Below are 17,185 nucleotides of genomic sequence, written 5' to 3' on the forward strand. Positions count from 1 at the left end.
ATTGATATTAAATGACTTCTTCACAAAGCAGGATTCAAATAGCCCTGAACCTTTGTTGTAGTATCAAGTCCTAGAGGGAAGACTTCACTGGACTGGTGTGCTCAGATGCAACCTGCCCAGACACTTCGAGTCTGGAATGAAAGGCTCAATCTCTGGAGCACTCCTCCTCGGAGACCCTATCCCTCCCTCGGGCGATCTGCCGACTCAGCATGTGCTTTGTGAATAATGGATGAACTGGAGAGACTAAATTGGGCTCCAACAGTGGCAGGTCAACACAGACAGCAAACCAAAAATCTGTCAACTGGAATCTGGAAGGAGGTACATGTGTGTGTATACATATACATAATGCTTTGCCCAACATTTTTAAATCTATCAGTGATGGATGAGATAAATGATAAGCATATGCAACATATATCAGTCTTTTTACCTTACAATGCAAGGATTAATGTTCCCTTTTAAAATTATTGGTTTGAGTCACCTTCCATCACTTAGAATAAGAGGTACCCCCTCAATACTACTAACATTTGCTTTCATTTATTAAGTAGAAAGAATGAGTAAAAAATGAAGTCCTTTCAAAAACCAGAGAATAGATTCATCAACATCCAAATTTGATAGTGAAACTATATAAATAACATTAGTGTGACATATTGAGACAGGTGACCAAAACCTTGAGATATCCTGTTTGACATGTGTCTAATGTGATCGCATATCTTCCAAAAGTGTAATTTTTGTTGTGTTTTGCAAACATTACCAGCAACACAATGGTTATGGAACAAATATTGCATGCTGACACTGATATTGATCTATACTTCATGATACAATTATGATTTTAGTGGCAATGCCAGTGACGTTGAAGATCATATGGTAAGGACACTCACATTTAAATACACATTACTGTGAGTTCATGATAGTCATGCTGACTGCTTTCCACTAAGAATACCAAACTCGTTTCACTTTGAACTGATTCAAGATGAAAGGGTGGGGAAATAACCTGTGGCAACACCCCCTGAAGATGAAAACTTTAGAAAGTGGAGCGAATTGTAATCTGGCTGCAACTTGTGCATACAGCCCCAGCCTCCATCCACTGGATTGATCACACTTAATGCATTTATTTCCTCCTTGCCTATTGATTGCACTTAAATCTATCACTGTGTTGTTTAATGCCCTTCCGGGCCAGGCTTAGCATTGTGTGTATCGTTGCTACTCTGAAAGGCAGTTTGTGCAGCTCATTAAAATGCAGAACACTTTACACAGCTTATTCAAAAGGTCTTAGGGGTTTCGACAAAAAAAAGTATTTTAACTGGAGAGAAATATAAACATAAACTGCTTGTGATTATGCATAATATAAAAACAAACCTCAGTAAAGTGCAAGACTATAAGTGCATAACACTGATAACTATAAAAAACAGAATTGTAAGATATGTAGTGAAACTAAAATAAACTAGTACAATTATTATTTGACTGTTTTGACTATAAGTCTAACAATCTAATCAATAAGAAGCTGTTTGAACCTATTTCAACTGCTCCTTTACTCTTGTTACACTGCATTTAGGATCTAAGTCATCTTGAGGATGTACTATATACTAAGCCATGCATTACCAGGCTTTGTTTTAACTATTTTGAGTAGAGTGCTAGATATGAATATAGTGTCCGTACATGCTGGATGTTCATGATGATGTTAATAACAGTGTCCGTACATGCTGGATGTTCATGATGATGTTAATAACAGTGTCCGTACATGCTGGATTTTCATGATGATGTTAATAACAGTGTCTGTACATGCTGGATTTTCATGATGACGTTAATAACAGTGTCCGTAAATGCTGGATTTTCATGATGATGTTAATAACAGTGTCCGTTCATGCTGGATTTTCATGATGATGTTAATAACAGTGTCCGTACATGCTGGATTTTCATGGTGATGTTAATAACAGTGTCCGTACCTGCTGGATTTTCATGGTGATGTTAATAACAGTGTCCGTACATGCTGGATTTTCATGGTGATGTTAATAACAGTGTCCGTACATGCTGGATTTTCATGATGATGTTAATAACAGTGTCCGTTCATGCTGGATTTACATGGTGATGTTAATAACAGTGTCCGTACATGCTGGATGTTCATGATGATGTTAATAACAGTGTCCGTACATGCTGGATGTTCATGATGATGTTAATGACAGTGTCCGTACATGCTGGATGTTCATGATGATGTTAATAACAGTGTCCGTTCATGCTGGATTTACATGGTGATGTTAATAACAGTGTCCGTACATGCTGGATGTTCATGATGATGTTAATAACAGTGTCCGTACATGCTGGATGTTCATGATGATGTTAATGACAGTGTCCGTACATGCTGGATGTTCATGATGATGTTAATAACAGTGTCCGTACCTGCTGGATTTTCATGGTGATGTTAATAACAGTGTCCGTACCTGCTGGATTTTCATGGTGATGTTAATAACAGTGTCCGTACATGCTGGATTTACATGGTGATGTTAATAACAGTGTCTGTACCTGCTGGATGTTCATGATGATGTTAATAACAGTGTCCGTACCTGCTGGATTTTCATGATGATGTTAATAACAGTGTCCGTTCATGCTGGATTTTCATGATGATGTTAATAACAGTGTCCGTACATGCTGGATTTTCATGGTGATGTTAATAACAGTGTCCGTACATGCTGGATGTTCATGATGATGTTCATAACAGCCGAATTTCGATATTGCTAAACAGATTGCATCGTGGTGTGAAGGAGCACCCTGTAAAAAGCAATAAGCAGGGAGTACAGGGTTAAAAAAGGAAGAGAAGTGTTTTGTAATAACGGTTCTAATGATGTTTACTGCATATGCTGCAGCAATTTCACCACCTAAACACCATCAGCCATTTCCTCTTGACACTGTAAGAACATATGTTTGATAAACATACTTTACCTGTACAAAAGTACATATGGTATAGCAACAACTGTACAATTAAACAGAGAAATGTGTATTTTATAGTAAATATTATCATTTAAAAAAATATATACATTTTGGAAGATATTGGTTTGCCATGTATTAATGCAATGGTTTTTAATGTCTAATGCTGGTTGTCTAACATTAAAATAACCGAAAGCAAAACCCAAAAGGGGTGGCCTTCAGTTTGTTTTACCAAACAGTGTTTGTTATCCTGATAAAATCTTACAGGAAACACTTACAGAAATGTTATTTTTAACAAGGGATCACAAGGAAACAACCTTCTTATATATATATATATATATATATATATTAAAAAGATACAGTACACAACATTGGCTGGGTTTTCGTTCCTTGAATATGCTTTATACCAGGTAGCTCTACAGTCTTTGTATATTACAGTACTGAGCACCCATTGACATTTCAATCCTGTTCCTTACCAATTATTACAGCTATTAAGGGGTTAACAGAAAGGCTAATGGAAGCGAGGATAAGTGCTTAGTGAAGAGGAATAAAAAAAACATGGCATAGATTAAAATGTAAATTAGGAAAGTTTTCTTTGTGTCTGTCCATAGCAAAGAGAAGTCCCTTGGGAGGGTGCCCATCTGGACCTAACTGAGCAGTCTATACAGACCGATGACACACAAACATGCACCCCTGGGGTCCCTAGCAGAGGCAGCATCACTTACAGCTCCCCCTTTCACTCATTACATTGCAGATGGCAGGCTATTACAGCTCATTATACTCCTCCTGCACCTCAAACAAAAAGAATCTGAGTCCTAGGACCACAGGATTGCTGAACCTCCATCATCTCCTTTATAATGATCACAAGGGAGAATCAGCAGTCATTCTCTGCACATGTTTTGTGTAATAATCACTCTACTTCACCTGTTACCAATGACTTTCTATTATTTAATAAGAGTTAGTAATTAATTCAGAAAACAAAGTATAAATGATGTCATACCAATGAAATAGGGTTATATTAATTAAAGAATATTAATTATTAAAGGTAATATCAATGAATATCAAAAAACATTAGCAGACTTGTTTGATTGAATATACTATCTTTTTTTTTCATCTGAAACAGTTTTTACTTGGACATGTTTCAGAAACAGGCTAAATCAACTCTGAGCACCAAGAATTTCAACTAGGTGTATAACGACAATCCCAAACCAAAATCCTAAGCGAATCTGTTCAGGCTTATAAAAAACACAGACATCATTGTCTTTGTTGTATGTTTAGTGACAAAAGAAGGCATTTTTCAAGCTTTGTCTTTCTCAGATGGGAAATGCTTCCTGATGACCTAAGAGTACCTGTGATTGATACACAGCTATCATTACTGATATTGTGACAGATTAAAGGAGGGTACAGCTGAAGATCTATTCATTTGTGCATGTCCACAGGAGATTGCTTAATGAGGCGTGTAGCAATTGAGACCTCCCCAGGCCCCCTTTTGGCAATCCACGAGAGGCAGCAGCTGAATACCCCCCCCCCCCCCCAATCCCTCTCATCTTGAGCTCTGTAGGGGGTGGGGAGAGACTTGGATGAAAAATGAGTACCATACAAGTCTGGGCAATGACGTGACAAACAGGACCAGGGTAGGCTTTATCTATTCTTTTATTTTAATCATAAAGCTTATTTCTCACTCATGTACTCTAAGAGTGCACTTCAGCAGGATGCAATACGTGTATTGCTGGTGTGAGCAGCTGTCTTCAGATGGTGTTTCTTTATGGATGCGGTCATTAATAATGATGAATAAGGATGTTCCCTGGCCAAATCATTGCGTACTCGATGAATGGATCTCTTCAGGCAATTATATGAAACATGTTGTAATGAATAATTAGAATCTACATCCACAGAATAAGGAACATCATTTTGTAACATATGCACATAATTGCACCAACAGTTCCCAAGATATAGCTTTCAATAGCATTGCCATTGAAGGTGTTGGTACATTTAAAAAGGTTCTGTAACTCACAGGGGCCACACTGAGCACTAGTTCCATGTGACAAGAGCGTTTAAAATGACAACCACAAAAAACTAAGCAAGATTACAAATGTATATCACAAGGCATTTTATATTAAAAGATCAAGAGTGGAGAAAGTGTAAAGGTTGGCAACAAACATGATTTGAAAAGCATATAGCATACAATTAATTCACTGTCAAACCAGCCAAAGCTGGCTGGAATGTATTGGATCGCTTTGCTGTGTGTGTTATTCCAGATATGTTTGCTTGCCTAGCTAACATTCTGACACTAAAAGATAATTCAATACTTATGGTGGACCAGACAAACACAATGAAAGAATCTGTATTCAGAATCCTGAAAAACTTAAAAGTTAAATTATTTTTTCTAAAAACAAACCAAAAAAAAACCCTTTGACCCAGTGCTGGTTTTGCTTACTAGAAAACATGTTTTCACTGCTGGTGAGGAACTAGATTTTTTGGAATGCAGTCATAGCTTTTCAACAGAAACTTCTATTACTGCTGTAATAAAACAATACATGCAAAAGGGGAAATAATAAACATCAATATTACTGCAAAAAAAGTCTGGTCGTGATTTTGCTGAAGTATGTACTGTGACAACTTTATTTTTATTTTAAGGAAACTAAGCTACAAAAGGTATCTGGTCAAAAATCTTGAATCATCACTATAAAGTAATTACTATAAATGTATAGAAATTAAAATTACAATAAATTAATCCATAATTGCACGATTAAGATCAATCACGAGGTATTAAAACGACTATCTGGGATTTATATGGCAATAATTATAATAACAATCCCAATATGATTTTATTCTTAGTTCTCTTATAGCTGCCAACTGTTTCACAAAGATGCTAATTGAATTGCTCCCTAAAATATATTTCTTATTCAGGTGACCATCCTGTCCTTTCTAAAACTTCATAAAAAGCACCACTAGCTTCATTTTCTAATTAACAGGAACCAGCAGGGGCTTTAGACATCGCCACAGCCTCAGGTCTGAACAGTTGTTGAGAAGATCAGTCTGTTTTGATGTTCTTATGTTTCCAGGGGTAAATGAGCTCCCCGATAAACAGGTTCTTGCACAGCACCCCCCAGGAGTCCTTTGGGTAGCAGCTGTACGTCAGTGTCCTGTACCACTGCAGCACTGCACTGTACGTCAAGGGATTAATCTGTGGGCACACAGCAGGAAAATGCGTTTAGGGGTCAAATCTGGAAATCCTAATTCTGCTGCAAAGAGAGGGGATTTTGTTAAAAGGCAAACTGAAACATTAATGCAAACTCTGACCAGCATGATAACACTATGTAACACAAATTTTGTTCCTGGGTAGTAAGTGTTATTTCCTAATTGCTTATGCCTCAAAAGTATAGAAAATGGCTATTATTCCCCACAAACTTTGCTTTTGTGACCAGGACAGTGATATCTTGAAATTTACCTATTTCCAATGAGAAAACGGGCGAATCTGTGTCTTTTCGTTCACATAAAGTCAGAAAAAAACAACATATGAATCCAAATTAACATGTATTTATACTAAAGTAATACAAAAATGACTACAAAAGATTTAGAAGTAAGTAGTTTTACGAGATTTACGATTATACTGTAAATCACTTTCACGAATCAGCCCCCAAATGTAGTCTCCCATCATGTTCTCGTTATACTGTCCTCCATTGACAGCTCATCCAGGAGCCTCAAAGCCGTGCTGCTCCATAATGGTAACAAGTACCCGTCTCTTCCCCTGGCTCACTCGGTGCACCTCAAAGAGGATTACAACAGCATCAAGACCTTGCTGGACGCCTTGAAGTATGATGAGTATGGCTGGGACCCCCGGAAGGTGCTGATGCCACCACTGCACATCAAATTGGGCCTTATGAAACAATTTGTCAGAGCTCTAGATAAGGAGTTGGCAGCCTTCAAGTACCTTCAAGACTTCTTCCCTAAGCTGTCTGAGGCAAAGGTCACTGCCGGTGTCTTCATCGGACCACAGATAAAGAAGATCCTCGAATGCAATGAATTCCCCAAGAAGCTCACTAGTAAGGAGAAAGCGGCTTGGAACAGCTTTGTCGCAGTGGTTCGGGGCTTCCTGGGCAATCATAAGGCCGAAAACTATGTGGAGCTGGTTGAGACTCTGGTGAAGAACTACGGCACAATGGGCTGTAGGATGTCCCTCAAAGTCCATATCCTTGATGCTCATCTTGATAAATTCAAGGAGAACATGGGAGCGTACTTGGAGAAGCAAGGTGAGCGCTTCCACCAGGATATACTGGACTTTGAACGCCGCTACCAAGGACAGTATAACGAGAACATGATGGGAGACTACATTTGGGGGCTGATTCGTGAAAGTGATTTACAGTATAATCGTAAATCTCGTAAAACTACTCACTTCTAAATCTTTTGTAGTCATTTTTGTATTACTTTAGTATAAATACATGTTAATTTGGATTCATATGTTGTTTTTTTCTGACTTTATGTGAACGAAAAGACACAGATTTGCCCGTTTTCTCATTGGAAATAGATAAATTTCAAGATATCACTGTCCTGGTCACAAAAGCAAAGTTTGTGGGGAATAATAGCCATTTTCTATACTTTTGAGGCATAAGCAATTAGGAATTAACACTTACTACCCAGGAACCAAAAAAAGAAAATCTGTTGCACGGTGTAATGTAAGCATTAAAAAGAGATATACAAACATGCTGGTTACTGCATTTAAACACAGAGACTCTCAAATTGGCATGAAGGAATCTCAAAATCCACCACTCTTTACATACCTCCATTAGTAAGTGAAGTGGCCTCTCTGGCTCTTGTTCCAACACACGAAACTTCACTCCAGCTGTTAAAACAAGGAACATACAGTACTACACTCCAGTATCCACCGCGACGTATGAGGCATTCATTTTCAAGTTTGTATTATTACTGATGATGATGATGAATAACATGGTCAATGTTTAAGATTGCTTAATATCTATTTATTTATTCTTGAATCACTGTATTTAAAGTGAATTAACTGCAGCTCGAAGGTGAGATTACCTGCCAGTCTATAGGATCTGCAGATCCTGAGCCCCATAGCGAACAGAGGGAATGAGTTTATAAAATCCACACAGAGGTGAAGCAGACCCTGGAACAACACCACCAGCAGACGGAGCTACAGAGTCAAAGGAATACAAATTGAAAATACATTCATGTAGTTTTGGTCATTCAATCAATATGTCTTTGTTCAAATCTGCTTAAAATCGCTACCCTCTATCTAATAATGATCATCTACTAAAAACTATTAAACACGTATCTTGAACACCACCTTTGAAAACGTTTGCTTGTTTGTTAATGAAATAAAAGATGCTACCTATGAATACACTGTTCTGAACTGCCAAACTCTATATAAAGCTGACAATATTGACTGCCTTCTCACATGATAGAAATGGCCTGCCCCCCTACTCCCCCTTGTGGAGAACAGGTGTAGCCCAGTACTTACCAGTGTGAAGACCAGGTAATACAGCACTGTGGTTGGCAAGAGGAAAAAGAGAATGGCGAACAGCAGAGTCCCGATGAACAGCTGAAAAACACAAACAATTTCCTGGTAGTAAATGTATGGACATTCAACCACTTACATTTCTAATCAACTACCATTCGAATTTAGTAAACCTTGTGGTTAGGGCTCTGGACTCTTGACCGGAGGGTCGTGGGTTCAATCCCCAGTGGGGGACACTGCTGTTGTACCCTTGAGCAAGGTACTTTACCTAGATTGCTCCAGTAAAAACCCAACTGTATAAATGGGTAATTGTATGTAAAATAATGTGATATCTGTATAATGTGAAATAATGTATAATGTGATATCTTGTAACAATTGTAAGTCGCCCTGGATAAGGGCGTCTGCTAAGAAATAAATAATAATAATAATAATAATAATAATGATCAGGGAAGGTTATCCTGAACCAGAAACTCCAGTGTACTGGCATTAGAGCCATCAGTCCAGTCTCCTGTCTGGATCACAGGGGGCACACACACCAAGTAAGGAAGCTCTTTGTTTAGTTCTATCACTTACCTGGTCCGGGTCATAGGAACAGGAGTCCACACGTTGCCTCAGCACATTCCACTTCTTTCCACGGAACAGCCGCCACAAAGAGGTGAGCCCATAGATCTTTAGACAGTAGAGTCTGAGGGGAGCAGCAAAACACAGTTCAGTGTATCAAGGGTTACTACAATAAGCTGAGAAGTGTTTGACTTTTATAACATACTCTAGTGGATTTGATTATTTTACTCAATCACAATGGTTTTCATATTTTATCCACATTACTAAACTTGCTCTAGCTACAATTTCAGTGGTTTCACGTAAGCATGCAGCAATACGACATTAATAAAATGGGTTGGCTGGTGGTGTTTGAGAGCAATACTGCACTTTCTCCCCATACTATGGATCTATTGTGTTCTCCTAATTTAGGAACCTGTTGCTGCCTGGGGCTATTTATATACTCCACCTAATATCCCCATGCTCTATTGTTCACAGGGGAAGTACAGGTTCCCAGCGATAACTCGCTACTACTGTGTTACAGACCAAACAGGATTTTCCCCATTGAAGTGCAACTATCAACAATACCAACATGAGCGTTTATGCAACTCAGGTTAGTCTCGCTACCCACAAAATCGAAAGCAGAGACCTCTTCACAGAAGGAGAGTCATTTGACAGGGCTGAGAAATTAGAATTGGTCCCTACTGGTAAGAACTGTAGCTACATCACAGTTAAATATAACTCATGTATATATACGCAGAAATATCTATTTCGGGGGTTCAAATGCCCTCTGCAGGCAAGATCTTTACACTTGCAAGAAGGACTTAAGAGACAGGTGCAGCTAAAAGATTTAGATCAGTTTCTGAACTTTATAAAGTGCTGCTTACTGGCGGGGATTATAATAGGAGGCAGATTTTGAGCGGTATGAAATATCCAGCATTTGGGGGTGGGGGTCAAGCAGCTGCCACCTCTTTCCGCAGCCCTTATGAAGAGGAACTAAACAAGGGGATGCTTCTGGGAAAAGTGGGACAAACTGTACACAGCAGGTCTCGTAGTTTTCATTGCAGTTCATTTCCTACCTGGCTCCATAGACGTAAAAGCAGTAAATGTGGAAGGTGAGCAAGGCAACAATATCAGAGAGGACAGAGAGGGCAAATGTCAGCCCCAGGCAGGCAGAGAGGCCCACGTACCACAGGATCATCCCAATGAACGGAGACAGCAGGTGAATATAACCTGCAATCCAAGGGTAAGAACACATTTAAGAGAAATTTTTTAGAGCCGGTAAAAGATGCTGGATGGACAGCATTATAGAATGAACACCCTTTTTATCCTGAAGCCACAGAACAAAAATATAGTTTTTTTTTTTTTTTTCCTCTTTTCTATCATTTTTATAATTCTCCCTCAGATATAATGCGGGGTCCCTAAGTGTCTTAGTATTGTCCTGGTGCTCACTGATCCACAGATGGATGTGGTACAGGAAGAATCTCCCCAGCACCTGGTCCAAGGCCCGATTCATCTTCAGCCCAGCTGGGGCTCCCATCAGCCACTTTAGCAGCTCCTGAAGATCCTCTGCGATGTGCTGCAATAGAAACACAAACATCATGAGAAACCAGAGGGTTTAAGGTAGGGTCTCCCTAAGTTCAACATTTATAAAACTACTGTTACATCTTTTACAGCTTTCCTGGTGAAAGTCATCTGAATGCACTGAAACAGACAAAATGCCAACAACAGATTTGTAATACTTGCCATATCTTTAGTACCTAATTTAAAAAAAAAAAAAAGAATATATAAAGAAATGCAAAATCTTTTGACATTTGTAAAAACAGTAGAGATAGTAACATTGACCTGATCTTAGTCTTTATTTTGTCACAGTGTTGACTTTGTACAGAAGTTGATATTTGTTTATTATAAAGTGGAGATAGTGTATATTGTATTACTATTTCCTTTTAGCTAGATGTTTTAACAGCTAGAGGTTAATGGGCTTACATCAGCAACAGGAACCAGAGTGTCAGCAAGCCGTCTGATTCGATTCTCTCTGTAGAGCCAGGAGATGAGTAGGAGCCCCAGTGCCATATCAACCAAGAATGAAACAAAGATATTCGCCTTTCTGAAGAAAGAGAAATCAAGTAAAGATCAATAAAAGGGGCATTTCCAGAACAAAACTATGCAGAATCAACAGTAAACATGTTTAAGGGATAACTAAGCTCCACTGGTATAAAATGGGAGGGCACCTCATGAACTCTGTGTGGTCCTCTGCCTTCCTGGGCATGCTGATCGTCTGCAGGTGTTCTGCCCGATGACTCAGTTGGATGCAGGAATACAATTTGCTGGACACAAAACGCATTGGCCACAGGTTCAGAATCCTAAAGGAGAGGGGAATTGAAGGAGTTTTGCAATAAATTATCCCTAAATCCTCCCTCAGAAAATATTCTAACCAATCTGCACCCAGGGGCTAGACCTGCTCTCTCTGGAATAGCTTATTCCCCCAGGTCTACTTTAATTAACTAGGCTATCATTTAAAAGCCTTATACTCTACAGATTTACTGTATAACCAGGTATACTAAACAGGCCAGTACATTGAATATATGTCACAAAATTAACAGAAAATGCTATTTACAAGAAGCAGAAGAAATCAAGTTAGCCCATTCTGACCCCTAACGAACCCCTTGTTTCCTCACCTGCTTTTGCACACCCAGTACCAGATGGACAGCAGCCATGCGAGTACTAGACACACTGGCACAGAGGCTTGCTTGGACAGCTCCACTAGAATACTGCCCTCTCTGCCCTCTGACTGCCAGTGGGTGAGCTTGAATGGCCCTTCGTCATACTTGTCTATATAGAAGAGTGCCTGGCTCTGGGATACAGTCTGGAAGACCAGCCTGAGCTCGGACAGCTCTGTCTTGGGGTTGAGAATCCCTCCCTGGGCCGGGTGCAGCTGGGACAGCATGACCTTGCACTGATCGTAGTGGATACAGATCACCTGATCACCCTGGTCCTCCTTATCCCCAGACTCGATCACCTTGCCGTCTCGGAAGTTCACCTGGCAGCTGAAGCACTTCTTCCCTTTCTCATTGCTCAGCTGGAGCCAGCGTCCATGTGGGAAAATGGTGCTCAGATCCTTCAGAAAACTCTGCACTCCCTCCTGGCCCTCTGAAGGCTTGCACCAGGAGCCCAGAACAGTCAGGTCCACCTGGGTCAGGCTCTGGAGCTGGCTCAGATACTGCTTTACCTGGCCTGGGATGAAGGGGAAGTGGATCACAGCCAGCACAACGGCAGAGTTATGTCCTGGAAGCCACCGGCCGATCAGGAGACCGCTATCTGCCCCTTTGCAACACTGAGGGAAGAAGATCTTCAGCAACATGACTTCTGATTCCTTCTGCCGTCAGATCCTATAAATATTGCTGGCAAAAAGTAGAATAATAGTAATCAGAATTTAGCCTACCACATGAAATTACAATTCCACCAACAGTATGCATTTACGGTATTCATTTTGGAACATTTTGCATTCAAGTTATGAACTGTGGTTGGGCAAAATAACTGGATTCCTACTCCAAAATTTAAACAGATTAAAGAGCTTTGTGTACAAATAACAATCAGCCTTATCCATGTTTTGTTGATTGCTTAAATTACTGGTATTTACTTTACAGCAAATAGTTACGGCAGTAATAATGATTTACCTAATTACCTGTAACCATCAAAAATCAGTTGATTCTGTCCCAGTTGCTTCATTCTATAAGATGTGAATTACTTTATAATCTAATAAAACAAAGAGTAAAGCTTGACATTGAATCTATAAGCAAAATGCAATCAACTCCTTGAGCTGCGGAATGTGGAACACTACCTACATTTATACTTTCCCTGCCACACACTGACTAAGAGAACAGAATTATTTGCAGTGCTTTATCTAGAACAGTGTACTGTATATTGGTACAGCAATACACTGCATATACGTCACAGTCAAACACACATGGAATGACCCTACTCCCCCAGTCACAAAGGAAATCAGACAAGCTCATAGAAAAAGAAAACAAGGTCACAGATTTGCCCCGTGGCTGGTTTACTGTCATGCTGTTACCAACCTATTACCAATTACCAACCTGCTAATAACACACTTCAGATCTGTATTCCAATAGATGAAAACATGATCATGAAACACATATATTATTAGTCTGATAATAATAGTATGTAATAACCTAGCTTCATAAGACAAGACAAAGGAAACACAAACTCAGATGGTCGTCCACAATGCACTCATTAACATTAACTACGTTTTGATTATATTGGCTTCGGTGTCCTTTCTGACCTTCACACGCTGTTTCTATAGAAACCAAAAAAAAAAAAAAAAAAAAAAAGCCGTGGGCAAATTTGGATTCATTTGTTCACTGGTTGATGCTCGACAACACTGGTCGTAATATGAGAGGCCACACTTCGGGTATGGTAACTCACACACTCAGAAACACAAAGTTCTACCAAATTTCTCATCCTTGACCTTTATTATATTAATATAAAGAAAGAAAAAAAAATTCTAAACTTATTTACAAAAATATAGTAAAACAAAATACAGCTGTACCATTATAATATATCTCTCGTTGAACCCAAACAAAAAAAAACTCTAGAGATTGGGAACAAAAATACATCTATCCTTAAACGGGATATATTTGACAAATGTGACAAATCATATATTTAAAACCTTTCTTTCCCTTCAACAGAACTAAATGTCATGTTACTCCATCATTCACCTTACCTCATTTACAATTACTACAGCACCATTTATTTGTCCATGCACAACTTCAGTCCGTACCACGTCATATGCGATTTACACCTCCTAAACTTAACCCCTAAATCTAAACCCTACCCCAACCCCTAAACTCTGTCACTACTGTACAAGTATTAATCCCGTTTGTTTCGCGCCCTCTAGTGGCTATTATATCCGACGTTCACCGCCTGAACTGAAAGGAAACGCAGAAATATTTTCATCTATATTTCATAAATAAATTCATAATTACTGTATTTTCCACACTTTCTCATTTTTTTTAAATGACCTATTAAAGCTTAACGACAAAACATTTTGCAAAGTTTTCTATTTTTGACTGTGTGAGTTATGTACCGTAACCCACCCTTCTTTAAAACATAAACCTAATATTCAAAATTGAAATCTTTTATAAAAAAATAAATTAAAAAATCCAACCTGATTTTTTGGGCTACTGTCCTCAGTAGGTCCACATTCTCGTTGTTGTTTTATTTTTCTCGATAAAAATATATAACCAAAAGTATATATTATAACGATTTTGTTAAAAGCACCTTGACTTGTAATGCGACTGCAATGTGACTTTTCTAGGATTTTCTTTCGTTGTTGTCGGTAAGGTAATAATACATATACAATAAGAAATAGGGATCTGTGCTGTTATTTGCAATAACTACTGTTGTCGCTCATGTATTTAATAATGCATACTATCGAACGACGAGCAGGAACGATTAAATAAATTCCGCTTCAATGAACAAGGGACCGCCATATTTGTTGTTATCTGAATGGGGTCCGTCGTCTATACAGCTCCTCCTTGCGGACTGTGCTGCAGGATGTGGTTCCGACTACAAATGAACCTCACAATTTTACTCAAAAAGGCGATTTTTATTTTTCTAAAACGAGGGTGAGCCCTAGTGGAATAGATAACACGAGCTTCTTAACTTTGAGCTTTTCTTTAAAAAAAAACAAAAAAACAAAACAACTGCAGTACTAAAACAATACTATAAAAAACTGGACTAAATTCTGAATCTAAGAACCAGCCAATTCAAAATAGAGGAGGGAATCTGAACATTTCAGAAAATACAATTGTACAATGGACTTTAATGGTTTCCATATGCTTATACTTTCCACATTTACCGTGCCTTTTTTTTTTTTTTTTTTTTTTTTAACCATTCTTAACCATAGTCGTTTTACTATGGTTTCACTAGGCTGTAATACACTTTACTATGTTTTTACTGTGGTGTTACTATAAACACCTTTTAAAATGGAAAACTATAACTTAAAGAAGACAAAACTTTCCACAGATGTCAGTAGTGGAGCAACGCTAACTTGCCCAATAGGGAGACAGAACGATCACCATATATTGGAGACATCAGTGCTAACTCTGAGGTTTCTTGCCTGTTTAATAATTAAAGAGGTGAAATACTCATGTACTCACCTGCAGTGCTCTGTAATAGAAGGGGCTCATGGTGTCTCCACTGCAGTGTGAATGTCAGAATGCATCTGTGTGTGTCTGAAGGACTCTCCTTGTACAGTACTGTGACTCTGCAGTAAAAAGAGCGGGCTTAGCATCAGTCTCTAGACCTGATAACACAAAATGATAAACCCTTCTACTTTGAGAAGATTCTATTCTAACTTACTGTGAAAAAAAAAAAAATAGAAAATGGAAATCATTTTAAGTGGATTTAATTACAGGAGATGCATGTATCAGTTAATCAATGAGCAACATATTTAATAAAAACATAACAAAATGAGATCCATAAAAATAATAATTTAGCACCGGGACTGTTTCCCTATGAGATTGCATTCTCACAGAGTTTGCCCTTTCTCCATGATAAGGATGGAAAGTGAAGACCCCTTAAGGTACACCATGGTTTCTTCTTAAAATACATTTGAGAGTGACTTAAGTATCACAAGGACCAGATCCAACCTGCCAGTAAATTTTAAACCCGCTTCATGCACCTCATTGCAAAAATAAGAACGGTAACATTATTTTTATTTGTTGGACACATATGTCCCTTGTACCGCATAGGGTTAAACATGAGTAGCAGTGTGGAGTAGTGGTTAGGGCTCTGGACTCTTGACTGGAGGGTTCCCCGGTCGGGGGTACTGCTGTTGTACCCTTGAGCAAGGTACTTTACCTAGATTGCTCCAGTAAAAACCCAACTGTATAAATGGGTAATTGTATGTAAAAATAATGTGATATCTGTATACTGTGAAATAATGTATAATGTGATATGTTGTAACAATTGTAAGTCGCCCTGGATAAGGGCGTCTGCTAAGAAATAAATAATAATAATAATAAATAATAATAATAATGAGCCCTTTGGCAAGCACGTTTGATTTCAAAAAGGATACTGGCTAATATAGATGGTGTAATGGCTGGGGTGCCGACTGCCTGTTTCTAGAACGTGTTGCTCAAGTCTTCCATTCTGATATAACCTTATTAAGGTCTCCCTAAGTCACAGTGTATCAAACAAGGCCAGCAAGAGCACTACTCAAAGCCGACTTATCTATCATGGCAAACCTGGCCAGCAGTTGCTGACTGTCCTATATATATATATATACATACAATGCCCTACTGCCTTGAGGCTGCTGAGTTGCAGCCTATTATTATTTATTATTTATTTCTTAGCAGACGCCCTTATCCAGGCCTTAGCCCTTAGCCCTTATCCTGTTAAATTACACAGTCTCCCTTAAATTAGCATTTGAAAATATGCCAAGTTTTAGAGTAACAGGTTATGGTGCACATTCATCAGAGGTACAAATATGTTTGTGTGTATTCTGTGAAGGGGCCATTTTTTTTATACATAATAACAAACAAAACCTTTGCATTTCTGAAACAAATACAATTGTTTAATCTTAAACTTAAATCTTAAATACAGTTTATCTTAAACTTTTCCAGGGAATTTTTCTGAGTTTATTTTACTGTTAAAATAGGGGTAAAATCTGTAAAAATGAGTTTTTAATTTAAACATCGGTAAAAATCGGTAAATAGAATTATCAGTACAGTATAGACACTTTACATGTTGAATATGATGCTTAGCCGTTCTGGTTTCTGATTAAGTTTAATGTCCCTGGCACATTTTGCCATGTGTGATAAAGCAGAATCTGTGTAAGTCGAGGCCACATTTTCGCAAGTTACCTGGTACTTTGTGAGCGTTTGGGCAATCGCTGTCCTGACAGAGTAAGTACTGTATCTGCAGAAGGCATGACAGAGCTGGACGGTCAGAAATCCCACTGGACATATCCATCAACGAGTTCCATGCTTATCAACTAAAACATCATCATTTTCTGTCAAATATTTACAAGTAAGATTGTCGGCGTTAGGCAGTGTTTTATCTGATGTGATGGATACACGAAGTCACCACACCCCCTATATTTTCGTGTATTTCAATTTAGTTTTTGATCAAGCTGCTACACCTAGCACCTGCCACAATAATCGGACTTTGATTGACCATTGGCCAACAGAATCAGGTGAGAATGTGTTTGTTACAGAGAACCAA

General features: G+C 38.6%; 1 protein-coding gene across 2 annotated transcripts; it reads right to left on the reverse strand.

Moving 5' to 3' along the window:
* Positions 1-4,554: 4,554 nt before the first annotated feature.
* LOC117417644 (phosphatidylinositol N-acetylglucosaminyltransferase subunit Q-like) lies at positions 4,555-17,090 on the reverse strand. Of its 2 annotated transcripts, none has more exons than XM_034029799.3 (11): positions 16,825-17,090; positions 11,614-12,336; positions 11,167-11,298; positions 10,922-11,042; positions 10,388-10,514; positions 10,015-10,168; positions 8,972-9,083; positions 8,402-8,482; positions 7,960-8,074; positions 7,701-7,762; positions 4,555-6,106 (listed from the first exon to the last, which is right to left on the reverse strand). In XM_034029799.3, the coding sequence occupies exons 2-11, from the start codon at positions 12,294-12,296 to the stop codon at positions 5,954-5,956; spliced, it is 1,740 nt and encodes a 579-aa protein (XP_033885690.3). In that variant the 5' UTR covers positions 12,297-12,336; positions 16,825-17,090; the 3' UTR covers positions 4,555-5,953. The 2 variants fall into 2 exon arrangements, with proteins under 2 accessions (XP_033885690.3, XP_033885689.3); XM_034029798.3 differs by lacking the exon at positions 16,825-17,090 and adding an exon at positions 14,124-14,512.
* Positions 17,091-17,185: the final 95 nt, after the last annotated feature.

Source organism: Acipenser ruthenus, chromosome 13, assembly GCF_902713425.1.
Source record: "Acipenser ruthenus chromosome 13, fAciRut3.2 maternal haplotype, whole genome shotgun sequence".
In the NCBI taxonomy this organism is placed as follows: Eukaryota; Metazoa; Chordata; class Actinopteri; order Acipenseriformes; family Acipenseridae; genus Acipenser; species Acipenser ruthenus.

Excerpts from the sequence above, each read along its gene's own strand:
- LOC117417644 (XM_034029799.3), bottom strand. The coding sequence starts at position 12,296 with ATGTTGCTGAAGATCTTCTTCCCTCAGTGTTGCAAAGGGGCAGATAGC. Across the intron at positions 11,043-11,166 it reads GACCACACAGAGTTCATGAG|AAAGGCGAATATCTTTGTTT; the intron begins GTGCCCTCCCAT and ends CTCTTTCTTCAG. Across the intron at positions 10,515-10,921 it reads CTCTGGTTCCTGTTGCTGAT|CACATCGCAGAGGATCTTCA; the intron begins GTAAGCCCATTA and ends TTTCTATTGCAG.